Source organism: Mytilus californianus, unplaced genomic scaffold (genome assembly GCF_021869535.1).
Source record: "Mytilus californianus isolate M0D057914Y unplaced genomic scaffold, xbMytCali1.0.p SCAF_2, whole genome shotgun sequence".
NCBI classification, from domain to species: domain Eukaryota; kingdom Metazoa; phylum Mollusca; class Bivalvia; order Mytilida; family Mytilidae; genus Mytilus; species Mytilus californianus.
This window is the reverse complement of record NW_026262668.1, coordinates 64631848-64646340: the sequence shown is the minus strand read 5'-3', so window position 1 is coordinate 64646340 and position 14493 is coordinate 64631848. Positions and strand designations below refer to the sequence as shown.

Genomic DNA, 14493 nt, shown 5'->3' with positions numbered 1-14493 from the left:
TAATTTTCGGAATGCTACATGTATATATATATACATATATATATTTTATTAAGTGAAATCCTTTATAGATATACATTGTATTACATCATATCTAATTTTAGAGAACTATTAATCATATCTAATGTTAGAGTGTTATAGGTTTTCCACACTTTTTTTCATCAAGCTTGAAGATATTGATTGACAATTGGTATATAGTTTTATCATGACAAGTTACAGATCAAGTTAAAAATTTTTATTCAGTCTCATGAAAAAATTCACTCATATATTCAGTTTTCCACACTGTTGTTAGTCATGCTTGAAGAAATTGACTTGATATTTTCTTTTTGTTTACACCATAACAAGTTATAGAACAAGTTAGCAATTTGTTCCAATATAATGAATTTTTACCCGGTAGGGGACTATGTATTGCAATGCAATACTCTAAGAATGCTTGTTAAATATAGGTTTATATCATCAATGTCTCAGACAAGTTTGAAAATTGGTGTTATTAATTATTTTTAAAAGAGTTGTGTTTTTGAAATATTGATTATATGGAAAATTGCATTGTTGGGGTTCTCATGTGTACAATTCTTGCCAGAATTTTAAGAAACTTTTATCATAGGTTTATATCAGCAATGTCTTTGACACTTTAGAAAATAAGTGATCAAATATTTTTAAATAGTTATGCCCTTGGAAAAATTAATTATAACGGAAATCGCATTTCATTTGCTCTGAAGCATATTTATAAATTGTTTTAAAGAACCAAAAAAAACATTCTTTTTTTAGTTATTGCCCTTGTACTTTGGAAAGATAAAATATGTGCAAACTCAGGGGACATTGGAACTCTGTTCTTATATTTTTTGTATTTATAGCCATCTTGAAACATCCCAAGTTTCCAGCTGCTGTTGAACCTGGAAAGGTAAGTTGTAAATATATGTATAAATATGATAAATATGATAGATATGATAAATATAATAAATATGATAAATATGAGTATCCACCTAAATCATTATGCAGTACTTGAATCCAGATAAAAGATTTATTTGAATTTTTCCATTTTATGATTTCAAGAGACAATGTATTTAAAAGAAATCTTGGTCAATGTTTTTGAAAGATTTTTAACAGTGTTTATGAATAACAAAAGCATATGGTAAAAACAGTGTTTATGAATGATGCAATTTTATGTACAAAACAAAAGCACATGGTAAAAATGGCAGGAAAACGGCACAGGAGGGGGGGGGGGGGGGGGTTCTCAACATGAGTTTTTGGGTACAGATGGGCAGCCGGGATTTCAAAAACACCCCCCATTCATATATTGAAGTCTTGTGAAATCACGACCCATAAAAATATTTCATGGCAAAATCAGTACCCATTCATATATTCCTCAGATATCACATATTCATTTTTTGTGATCTTAACTTGATTTTAAACGATAAATCAAGATTTATACAAAAATCTAATCGAAAAATGAAAATTACTGACCCATTGACAAATTAACTTGGTGAAATCGCAACCCATTGATATATATGACGTATCAAAAAAGTGACCCATTCCAGCTGCACATATGTATATACTTTCATATAAGAAGAGACCCCCCCCCCATGGAAAACGGAAACAGAATAAAAATGTTGATGTTGAATATATATGTCTTTTTCTAAGCAACCAGTTTCTTCACCACCTCTTCTCACTCTTGTACAATTTCTAATTGGCTTTCTTAAAAAAGTAATACTTGAAAACATAACAAAATAGTTTTAAAAATAGTAATCCTGTGAGAATTCTATTGATGCTATATTGACCTTTGTCAGATGCCATATTGACCTTTGTCGCATGCTCTTTGTAACCATGTAATTCCTGTCATTTCTTTGATGACATAAACTGTACCTATTTTACTGTACCAGATGCGCATTTCGATAATTAATGTCTCTTTAGTGATGCTCAAGTCCAAAATATTTGAAAATCAAAAATTTATTCAAAAATTAAAAAGCTGATAAAACGAAAAAGTATAGCCAAAGCCGGCCCAGGAATCAGAGCTTTGCATGAGGGGGATATTAAATTTCAAATAATTTCCAAATTTTGTAACAACAAATTTCAATAACATAATATCCAACCAATTACCCCAAAAATACCTAATAGTGTCAAAAGACACAAATCTTCTGGTTTAAAGTCATTTTTATAATGGAAAACTTTGAACATGTCATTGGTGAAACTCAATATAACTTTCAGACTGAGCTGCTGGTTTTGAAATATCATTTTGTAGAGAAGGATCTGCTCACCCGAGAACATGAGATCACCCCCAGTTTTTGGTGGGCTCGTGTTACTCAGTCTTTGGTTTCCTATGTTGTGTTTTGTTTACTGTTGTTTGTCTTCTGATTGCTTTTTTGTTTTTTGCCATGGCATTGTCAGTTTTTTATTAACTTATGAGCTTGTCCCTTTGGTACCTTTCGCTTCTCTTCTATTGAAATTATAACTCTGAAAATGTAATGTTATTTTAGTATTTTTTTGTTTTGTTTTAAAGGTTATAATGGGGGATGAAAAATCAGGAGGAGGAGGAGGTAGGGTATTTCCTGGACCTGGCGGCAGTGCTGTAATGGTAAGTAAACTGTTGTAGGTTTCATTATTAAAATTGCATATTCCTTTAAAAACTTAAAACGAACAACAGGTGTTGTCAAACAACATTTAAGATTACAAAGCACCAACAACCAACTTTTGAATGAAAGAAAACTCAAAATAACAAATAATGAAATGTCAACATTATGGTAAGAGGCTTGACTTGGTTTAAGGCTCAAAATATGTATAAACCCTGCCAAACACCTAATTACGTAAAAGGGTTGGGTTATGACATGTTTTTTTGAACTAAACTTCTTTAAAGTAAACAGATTATGTGTGATAACTGACTCAACTTTGAACTTTTTATTTTTTCAGGGACCCCCTGGACCAAGAGGACCAGCTGGACCACCTGGACCAGCTGTAAGTTTATATTGATACATTACATTACATTGTGTAGATAAAGTTGTTGACATTGAAAGATAAATTGCAGATCTATATTAGTTTGTGACAAATGAAAGAAAAAATATTGGGAACTATTAATTATATATATTTCAATTTATATTTTCTATGAAGTGTAAGCTTGTTATAAATTTACTGTGGAGTTGAGAGAAGAAATAAAAATAATTGATAATTATTTATTGTTGTATTAATTTTTAGGGACCAGCAGGTTACCAAGGAGCAAGAGGGGAACCAGGAGACCCTGGACAACCTGTAAGTTTGTTTATGTTTACAATTTGCAAAAATGTTACAAAAATTTAATGCAAATAAAACAAGAATAATACATACACATTCTGCCAGGTAATTCTTGACAGTTAATCGACATTACAATCAATGAAACATGTTTAATCATAAAGTATTCATCCAATAAACTTATCATAGATAGCAGGATTAAAAAATTTGTACACCAGACAGGCGTAACGTCTACAAAAGACTCATTAGTGACGCTGCAATCAAAAAATAAATTACAAAGTTGAAGAGCATTGAGGACCCAAAATTCTGAAAGGTTTTAAAGAATCTTATTTCTGGGGTAGAAAATCCTTAGTACAATGTATTTTGAAAATTCAAAGTTTTTTAAACAGTTAATTTATAATTATGACCATAACAATGATAATTAATGACATCACAGATTAGTGCTGACTACCATATTTATATTCAATTCAAAGTAATATTTAAAGTTGATATTCAATAAACAAGCTCTAGGGAGCTTTTCAAATCTATTGAATAACAAAATATATACACACATACATAAGTCATGAAAACAACACAATTTTAAACATACAGTGCATGGTAAGATATATAGATGACATATAAAAGTTAAAAGCATAGTTTCAGTCATATTTTTGGAAACATGCATGCAAAATAAAGTATATTTTAAAACATAGCATAAGTAAGAATATTAGGCACAGCAGAAATAGCAAAAAAAAAAAAGTACAAATATTTGTCTTGGAGCAATGTTCTTACTGGTACTCTCAAATGTTCTCTTGCAATACTATGGATTCATTTATTTTCGTGGATTTAGGAAAAATTGTTTTTTTGTTGACATTTAAGTTCATGGTTTTGCCAAAGTCTGCATACAAGCCTACAAAAGAAAATATGTGCATTTATATTTGGGGTTCACCATTACCCACGCAAATTGATATCCCACAAACAAAATTAAATCCACAATTTTGAATGACAGAATTTTACTAAATTATTTTGAAACTCTAGCTTCATGTCAGTTTAAATCATTTCAAGTAATGTTTTAGCCTCACTATATAGCATTGTAATTGTATTTTATAACAATGTCTTTATACTATACAGGGATCACCAGGAGAAAGGGGATTTCCCGGCCCTTCAGGACTCCAAGGACCATCTGTAAGTTATTGTTCAATACATTTGCTTATTGATAATGCATCAAATTGGTGTTTATTGGTTCATGCAGTGAATCACAGATTAAGGAAAGAATTGCTGTATTTGTTTTACTTTGATTTAAAAATTTAGAAGAACAATGAGCTTGTCAGTTTATTAGTGCAGATCAATTAATTTTAAAAGAGTTATGCCCCTTGGACACATTCATTTTATATTGAAAATTGCATCGTAAGCGCTCTCATGTGTACAATTCTTGCCAGAATTTTATGAAACTTATATCATAGGTTTATATTAGCAATGTCTTGGATGAGTTCGAAAAATTAGTGCCAATCAATTATTTTTTAAAGAGTTATGCCTCTTGGAAACATTAATTATATTGAAAATTGCATCGTTAGCGGTCTCATATGTACAATTCTTGCCAAAATTTTATGAAACTTAAATCATAGGTTTATATTAGCAATGTCTTGGACAAATTTGAAAATTAGTTCTGATCAAATATTTTTAACAAGTTATGCCCCTTAGATATATAAATTATAATGGAACACATTGCATTTGCTCTGAAGCCTTCATTTCTCTTAAGATATTAATAAAAAGTTTGAAAGAACAAAAAAAAGTGTTTTTTTTAGTTATTGCCCTTGTACCTTGGATAGATAAAATATGTGCAGCGTGGGGGACATTGGAACTCTGTTCATTTATTTTTATTCATTTAAGTGGTTTTGTTTCTGAGAGCGATGTTTAATTTCATGGCTGCATATTATCGAATTCAAGTACTATAAGCAAAATAAAAATATTTGACATTCATAGAATGTAAGTAGTATGCTATACTTGATCTTCAGTTCTAAAACAATACAATATATTTTTTGCAGGGTGAAGAAGGTTTACCAGGAGAACAAGGACCCACTGGACCAGTTGGATCATCGGTAAGATGGCATTTCATTACTCTGAAAACAAAAATATTGTGTTTTTAAATCTGATTTAAAAAAAATTTAATCTATAACAATGGTATAAAATATTTGTAATTTCTTAATTAGTCAAACTGATCTAAAGACACAGCACATATTTAATAGAAAAGTAGTGTGAAAATAGTTATGAACTTAAACATAATATCACTGTCACAAATGCAAGACGTCATTTGTGTACAAGCTGACAGTACATGGCTCTTATGCTCTCAATAGGCAGGTGTTTACTGTCCCATGTCCTGTTGCTCTAATGCTCTTCCTGTCAGGAGCTGGATAATGAATTATATGGCAGAATTTTCCAATTTTATTTATTAATTTTAGGGAAATGCAGGACAACCAGGAATGCCCGGCATGCCAGGACCCAAAGGACACAGGGTAAGTTTAGCCCAGTCATATATGTGTTTAAGATTCAAAAAGGATAAATGTAAACGATCTTTAATTTGCTATGGTTAGATAACCACATAAGAAATACCCTGGTATGTTAAGTTTTATCCTGTTATAATTATGTAAAGAATGGATTCATATGTTTTTGGGTCCCTTTCATTTTTGAAATTTTCTGGTTTGTCATTCCTGAGTAATTGGACTTTTTACAGTCATAATTTACACAATACTTATAAGCCTTTTACAGTCATATTTTACACAATACTTATAAGCCTAAGAGTATCCTCATGCAAGTTTTGTCTACAGAGCCATTATATTTGATTCTGATTAAATGTCTTCTAAATTGCACAATTTATTTTAGCAACAATTTCAATATGCATGAAAAGGGTGTATCATTGTGCTTTTTGCGCAGCTGCTTATTATGATATAATTATTTCAGGGAATGATGGGAATGGCAGGAAAAAATGGTGAAGAAGGACGCTCAGGAGAAAAGGTAAGATCGCATTGAAATCTTTCATTATAGAGGTAGAGGGACTGGGCTATCTACAGTATAATTCAACAATTATTGGTGTAATAATTTTTTTTGAAAACCTTTCTATTTGAGAACATTATTTCAAAATTGTGCTTAGCTGTTATTAGTTCCAGCATACGGTCCATATACCAGATGAAAATGTGTTCAAGATTTTATTTGTTATTTTAAAATGTTTTACTATAGAACGATTTATCCTTGTTGTCAATTACTGCAAAATTGTCCAGACATTAATTTTGTCTGACCAAAAAACTTCATTTATCATTTATCAATTTGAAAAAAATCATGATTACTAAAATATGAAAGTAAAAATTTATTATTAGTTAATTGAAGTTTCTTCGTCAATAAGATATGGTTAGTCCGCTGGTTTTAACACTTAAACCCTTTGATTTTCTGGAAAAATAGCGAAAGTTATTAAATGTATTTATAAATTGTGAAGACAAATCTACAAAGTTCCTTAAACTGACTTTTTGTGCTACTTCAAATCATAAAAGAATATATTGTCCATAAGATAGATCAGACTAGAGAAATATAAAGTACAATTACAGTTCATGTCAAGAATTTGATATTGCAATATGTGAATTAATTAAAAAGGTCAGCGTACTGGTAAAAGAGGATTAAATTCTTATCTACAGACACAGGAATTTTGATGGAATTGGCCTATATCATGGTTCAGACATACTTAGGGATCATTATAGTAAATTAACCATGTAATGTTTAAAGACATGCACATCTAAAGATTTCATTCTTGGATAAGAAAGATCAGAAGATACTTTTTATAAGTGTCTGAAAAGTATAAATTCCATCTTAAGTTAAGAAGAAATATTTCTAAGATAATTCTGGTAAAAAGTTTTCACTTTTTTCCTCTCATCAAAACTACATGTTCACAATTTTGTCGATTTATGTATTAAAAAAACATAAAAGCAGGGAAATCATTAAAAAAAATGATAAACCCATTACATAATTTGTACTAATTTCCATGTAAACCCATTTTTTTGATCATATGAAAAAGAAAGTTACCACAAAATATGAATAGGGTACAAAGAAAGGCTTTATAGAGTTGGAAATCCAAAATCTAGAAATTTTCCATTTGACCTAAATGACTTCAAGTTCTCAAGAATTCTGCAGAAAACGAGATCCCAAATAAAAGTACAAGATTTAGAATTCAGTTGAAAAAAAAGGAAGAAATAGAGTCTGTAAAGGATATGAATAGTTAAGTGCCAAACTAGGTAGAAAGAACATGTTTCATGGTCAATAGAGAAGAAAATTCCTACTTATTTTATCACTACTTAATTTTATCAGGGACCACCAGGACCTAACGGACCTCCAGGAAATCCAGGACCATTGGGACCAAGAGGAGCACCAGGAGAAAGAGGAAGAGATGGATCCCCAGGAGCACAGGTAAACTCTGGGACATTGATAGTTTAATATTACCCTCTTCTCTTATGATGCAGGTACTAACACATAAATCCTTTTTATTTATTAATCTTCAATTAAAGTTCAAATTTCAGTGACACTTGAAGCAAAATAAGGCCATTTTCATATGTACTGTGTCCAAAAGTTTTGCAAGTAATGGCAATTATTTATACATGAATTTTAAGGCAGGGTCAAGCCCTTAGCTCACTTTCTACACAAAAAATTCTACAAAATCACAATGATCAAATGCATGTATTCAGATTGAAAAAGTGATATAGAATAACATGATGAAAGATTGCTTTTTATACGACCGCAAAAAATTTTTTGTGGTCGTATATTGGTATGACGTTGGCGTTGTCGTCGTCGTCGTTGTCCGGCATCGTCTTCGTCGTCTGAAGACACATTAGTTTTCACACTCTAACTTTAGTTTAAGTGAATGGATCTCAATGAAATTTTACCATAAGGTTCAATACCACAAAAGGAAGGTGGGGATTGATTTTGGGGGTTATGGTACCCACAGTTAAGGAATTAGGGGCCAAAAATAAGCATTTTTGTAACTTCCAGACATAACTTGTGTGTAAGTGTATGGATCTCTCTGACATTGTACCACAAGGTTCCACATCACAAAGGGAATGCTGGGATTGATTTTGGGGCTAATTGCCTCCAAATTTTAGGAATTAGGGGCCAAAAAGGGGCAAAAAACAAGCATTTTTCTATTTTCATGACAATAACTTGTGTGTAAGTGTATGGATCTCTCTGACATTGTATCACAAGGTTCCATATAACAAAGGGAATGCTGGGATTGATTTTGGGGGTAATTGCCTCCAAATTTTAGGAATTAGGAGCCAAAAAGGGGCAAAAAACAAGCATTTTTCTAGTTTCATGACAATAACTTGTGTGTAAGTGTATGGATCTTTAGGAAATTGTACTACAAGGTTCCATATCACAAAGGGAAAGCTGGAATTGAGTTCGGGGGTAATTGCCCGAAAAGTTTAGGAATAAGGGGCCAAAAAGGGGCCAAAAATAAGCATTTTTCTAGTTTCCAGACAATAACTAGTGTTCAAATGTATGGATCTCTCTGAAATTGTACTGCAAGGTACCATACCACAAAGGGAAGGCTGGGATTGATTTTGGGGGTAATTCCCTCAAAATTTTAGTAATTAGGGGCCATAAAAAGGCAAACAAACAAGCATTTTTCTAGTTTCAGGACAATAACTTGTGTGTAAGTGTATGGATCTTTATGAAATTGTACTGCAAGGTTCCATATCACAAAGGGAAAGCTGGGTCTGAGTTTGGGGGTAATTGCCCTAAACGTTTTGGAATTTGGGGCCAAAAAGGGGCCAAAAAGTGGCCAAAAAACAAGCATTTTTCTAGTTTCCAGACAATAACTTGTGTTCAAGTGTATGGATCTCTCTGAAATTGTACTGCAAGGTACCATACCACAAAGGGAAAGCTGGGATTGAGTTTGGGGGTGATGAATCATAAGGGGGTTCAAAAAATTGGGGGGGATTTTTTTTTCATTTTTTTTCTTTAAAATTTTCCATTTTAAATTGGTTATTTCTGATTTATATATAAAAGCAAATAATAATGATATGGTTTGAATAGGTAAATTAAAAATTTTTAAGTTCTTAGACCACTTTCATTCTGTGTGAGAAACCTATGCTGTGTCAAATATTTAATTACAATCCAAATTCAGTGCTGTATCAAGCTTGAATGTTGTGTCCATACTTGCCCCAACTGTTCAGGGTTCGACCTCTGCGGTCGTATCAAGCTGCGCCCCATTTTATTTACCAGTTGTGTAGATTTATTTTGCATATACATGTTTCCTTTATTTAGGGAATGAGAGGACAGGATGGTAATTCTGGAGAATCTGGACCACCTGGATCAATTGGATCCCCTGGAGCACCAGGTTTCCCTGGCAGTGGTGGACCAAAGGTATGTTGAAATTATTTGAAAAGCATTAGAAAATATAAATAACATATTGATATTTGATCAAAATAAATGAAAAGATATTTATTATGTACATGTGATGGGATTGCTTCCCTTTAGTACTTGTGGTAGATACTTAGCCACCAGCCGTAAGCGATTGAGCTAGGGAAGTACTTCTTTAGCTCAGTCAGTTAGAGCGCTGCCTTGTAGCACAGAGGTCCTGGGTTCGAGTCTCGGAGGTGACAAAGTCATTTTGTACGAAGAAGCATTCTCTCCGGTTACATACATACGTAAAGTTTTACTAAGACTTATCTCTAGAATTATTTATATGTAATTTATAACCAAGTCCTATCTCTATAATTACTTATATATAAAGTATCACTGAGTTTTTTCTCTATAATTACATATATAACGTGTGATTTATCTTGTTACAGGGAGATTCCGGACAATCTGGACAAAGAGGAGACCAAGGATTACAAGGACCTCCAGGAGTAGGTGGCTTACCCGGACAACCAGGAGAATCTGGACGACCAGGATCCCCAGGCCGTGATGGAGAACCAGGAGGAAAGGGGGATGTAGTAAGTTTCACAATTCCTCCATATCAGAATCTGTAGCACTATTGATAAATCCATTGCTTTGAAAACTGTTAGCTAATAATGATGTGGTGTACACGTTTAAGATTCTGAAGAAAAATTAGAAATAGCCTTCTATAGTTTAATGCTTCAGGATAGTCTATAAAATAAAAGTAACAAATAAGTTGGTATCCATAAGAAAGATACCAAGAGAAACTGTTTCAGCAGATTAGTAAAGTCAAGCAGAGTACAAATATAACTGATTTTTTAAGACACCAAGCACATCTGTCTTTATCCTTAAATTGTTTTTGGTAAAATTTATGCTTTAACATTTTGTACTGAACAAAAACTGGCAAATTTGCATAGAGACAGAAAATAGAGCAGTCCATAAGACATGAAAAGTAAGAATTGATTTATCTTTTTACATCTCACTTACATTTTAATGCCCACAACAGGTAGTATAACTAGAGATTACCTGATTTTTGTAGGGTCAGGCCGGAGCCCCTGGAAATTCTGGATTCCCTGGACCACAAGGACCCCCTGGTCAGTCTGGAGAACCAGGAACACCTGGAGCTGCTGGAGAACAAGTAAGATACAATAAGTAACAAAATTTTATTCTCTTCATTTCATGTTGAAAATTGATAATAAAGTCTTCATTTTATGTTGAAAATGTTTTAATAAAATCTTCATTTTATGTTGAAAAATTAATAAAAAAGAAAAAATAATGGTGAAGTATGCAATAAACACATTGGTTCAACAACAAGGGTCCGGAAACGGTCATATATGCCAGACATGACCGATTTGGAAACTGAAAAGACCGAAATGATTTATTGGGATTTAGGTCTTATTTTTTTTTTTTTACAGAAATAATTTCGGTCATTTCATTGAGATCAGGGTTTTATCGGTCGCCATTTTGAACTTATTTTTGTTTTCAGGTCATCAAGAAAAATAGATTTGTTTGAGACAAAATAAAAATTTTATTGATTTGTGTTAGTGATTTAATAATATTTATCATTAGTCTGTTGTTTATTCTATAATGTAAGTAAAAACAATGTACAGGACTCTGTCGAGTCACAGCGTGGGGTAAGTCTGGGTTCAAGCCACTAGGTTTGTTTACATAGTAAGGATAGTAATCAATGTCCAGGAAGTTTGAATTCGGCTTGGGTGTCGTTATTGTCTTGATTAAAGCCATAAAGGCCATGTACACAAATCTCACCTGTAAACACCTGTTAAGCAATAAAAACAATATGGCGATTTGCTGTGCATCAAATTTAACGTTTTAACCATTCTGACCTAGATTTTCCCAAACAGATATTATTTTATTCATTAAAGAAGACAAATAACACTGTTGACCCGAGAATCTGTCTATTTTTATCCAAATAAAACATATAATCCATTTATAATCGATCAGCTGATTTGGTCAACGTTTGTTAAATATAGATTTATGTTTACTGAGTTTGCGCATGGAAAATGGGGATCAACATGGGTTAATTGATAATCTTATTTGAAAGATCGATTTTACTGTTAACTTTTCGGTAGGAAATGGCAGATAAAGATATTAATAGATTTGCAAAAGTGGTAAAGCGTATAATTTATAGGAATGCAGAATTAAAAAAAAATGTTTAAAAAGGGAATTAAAACTAAATAACGTAATTTAGATTTGAAGCCATACAGCCTATTTAAGAAATATACTCAGCGAATGAACAAACTCGATTTTTTTTTGTTTTTTTTGCACTTCCGATTTTTTGAAACCATCTTACTCACAGAATGTAATGGGCGTTATCCTTTCTTTTGTTTTCCTGGCTAAACTTCCGATTTTTACCCAAGTGAAGCCATACATTCTCTCTGTAAAGACCAACAGAATTCATGGTTTCCCCTTTTTGATCCTCATATCGTAAACCAGGTGAATACACATTATCTTGTTGTGTATTAGGTAATCACTTACACTCATCCAAACAGCAGCAATTTGAACAATACAAACGATATCTTGTACATGCAATAAGAAGCTCAACACAGTTTATTAATTGGTTTACATAACTTTATTTCAAAATGATGAAACATGCCGTATTTTATTCCTCTTTTAATTTATGCAAATTTAAAGGGTTATGCATACGACCTCAGTGATGCAATACACAACAACAAAACGTCTCCTCGTGTAGTTTCTAACTCAGAGACATCACTGTTACTGTTAGATCAAGGTACAGTTACACTTGTTTGACCCAATACTTCACAAAAAAGGACTTTACTTGTCCATGTGCAAGACTTGTCACCCTCAGAAAAATGCATTATTGTGCATCACGATATTATTACATCACAAAAAAAAAATGACCGAAATGACTTGGGAAAATTTCCGGATCCTTGTTCAACAATTAAACTATAAATAACTAGACATCAGTCAAATTTCACTTGTTTAACTAGTATGCATCTAAATAAATTTATAATAGATTATTAAGTTCATAAAAAAATTGTTTAATATGATGAAATTTAAAAGGTTTATGAGTAAATAAATCAGAAGAACCATATAAGTATGAAGTCTGTGCATGTGCACAGGTGTGAAATTTAATTATGCATCATCTGGCAACAGTATATCTAACGGGAAATGAATCTGATAGGCTTTTCAGTATAAAATTGATAAAATCCCGAACTTTACGAGCCTTCGCAAAATTTATGGATTTTGGACGCGTTTGACTGAAAAACTAACGGAACTGCTGAATATATTAACCACATACTTCCAAACGTTCAACAAATACAAGTTTTATCATAAAGTAGATATATTTTGTCATATAAATGACCAATATAAGCATGATTTATTTGATATGAAGTGTTTTATAATGGTTTTGTGAAATTCGTTGTTACTGGGAATGACATCGGCGCCATGTTTTTATTACCCCGTTTGCATTCTGTACCCTTCTGTGATGAAATGAATACCATTATGACAAATTTGAAGTGACAGATTACAAGTTCAATACACTGGCATCACTTATTAATTAGTTTGAATGACATTTTATTGATATTATCAAAAATTATTAAGATAATAGTGAGTACGTATTTTACACATGTCCGTTTCCATATCGTGTCATTTATTAACTATGACTCGACAATAAAATCGGCTATAATTAGGTAGTGTCAATTCCCATCAATATATATGTTCCTGGCATCAATAGCTTTCAAGATGATGAAAAATAAAATTTCAGATAATTTATTTCATTTATCAGATGTTCATTTCCAGTAATTACTCGAAGAAATAAGGGCGTGCAGGGATCTACTTAAACTCAATGATGCTTCAACTTCTATAGTTTCTGGCCAGCTCAATTATCTTTTATTGAGCCCTGGTCAAAAATAATATTTTATTTCTTTAAAATCTTTACATGATAAATTGTTATTTACATCATTTTGATACCTGTACATAAATGTTTTAATTACTTCTTAGGGGTTAGCTGGACAAGATGGACGTAATGGAGATCCCGGAGAAAGAGGCTACCCTGGTGCCCCAGGTGATCCTGGTCTTTCAGGGCTAGCTGGAGCAGAGGGAAAGAGGGTATGTTAAAAAAATTAACGTTCATGTGGTGCATATGAACCTTTGGACTATCCATTAATCATTTTTTTTTCAGAAAATTCTTTAAATTATTTTACGAAGTTTTAATCTCTGCTAAAAATATACCCAGACCAACTACTAAATATATCATACATTTTGGTGAATTTTAATGCAGTTACAAGATTTGTTGTTTAAAAAACATGTATATAGCCTACTAACTTTCAGTTGTGGCAATTTTTATACGCCCGTTTACGGGACGTATTATGGTATACCGTTGACCGTCTGTCCGTCCGTCCGTCGTCAACATGTCGGACATTAACTCAAAAACGCTTTAACCAATATGCATGAAACTTTGGTGAATTGTTTATATCTATTGACATGAGCTCCCTTTCGTTTTTTATAAATTTTGGATTTACTGTTTCTGAATTTTTGAGTTTTATTCATTAAAAAAGGTGGGATCTTCCAGTTTTCAGACAATAACTCAAAAACAATTTCACCAATTTGCAAGAAACTTTGGTGAATTGTTTAATTCTATCGACATGAGCTCCCTTTTGATTTTTATAAATGTTAGACTATAAGTTTCTGATTTATGGGGTTTTATTCATTATAAAAAGGGGGATTTTCCAGTTTTCAACAAATTAATAACTCAAAAATGCTTTCAGCATTTTTTATGAAACCTTGGTAAATTGTTGATATCTATTGTTGTAAGCTCTCTTTTGATTTTTATAAATTTTAGATTTTACGTTTCCGAGTTATAAGATTTTATTCATAAAAAAAGGGGTGATTTTCAAGTTTTTG

At 32.1% G+C, this 14493-nt stretch overlaps 1 protein-coding gene and 1 long non-coding RNA gene across 2 annotated transcripts in view; one reads left to right on the top strand and one right to left on the bottom strand.

Annotated features, from left to right (window-relative positions):
* Window positions 1–14493, bottom strand: part of LOC127730259 (uncharacterized) — a 191592-nt gene that overhangs the window by 88153 nt on the left and 88946 nt on the right. The gene's annotated exons all lie outside the window — the stretch shown is intronic.
* The window catches only part of LOC127730240 (fibril-forming collagen alpha chain-like), a 57150-nt gene that overhangs the window by 12917 nt on the left and 29740 nt on the right, over window positions 1–14493 (top strand). The window contains exons 3-15 of the mRNA XM_052238536.1: window positions 852–898; window positions 2495–2569; window positions 2902–2946; window positions 3184–3237; window positions 4327–4380; window positions 5241–5294; window positions 5655–5708; window positions 6154–6207; window positions 7546–7644; window positions 9496–9594; window positions 10023–10166; window positions 10649–10747; window positions 13591–13698. Of these exons, the coding sequence (XP_052094496.1) occupies window positions 852–898; window positions 2495–2569; window positions 2902–2946; window positions 3184–3237; window positions 4327–4380; window positions 5241–5294; window positions 5655–5708; window positions 6154–6207; window positions 7546–7644; window positions 9496–9594; window positions 10023–10166; window positions 10649–10747; window positions 13591–13698 (986 nt within the window). The remainder of the gene's footprint in view (window positions 1–851; window positions 899–2494; window positions 2570–2901; window positions 2947–3183; window positions 3238–4326; window positions 4381–5240; window positions 5295–5654; window positions 5709–6153; window positions 6208–7545; window positions 7645–9495; window positions 9595–10022; window positions 10167–10648; window positions 10748–13590; window positions 13699–14493) is intronic.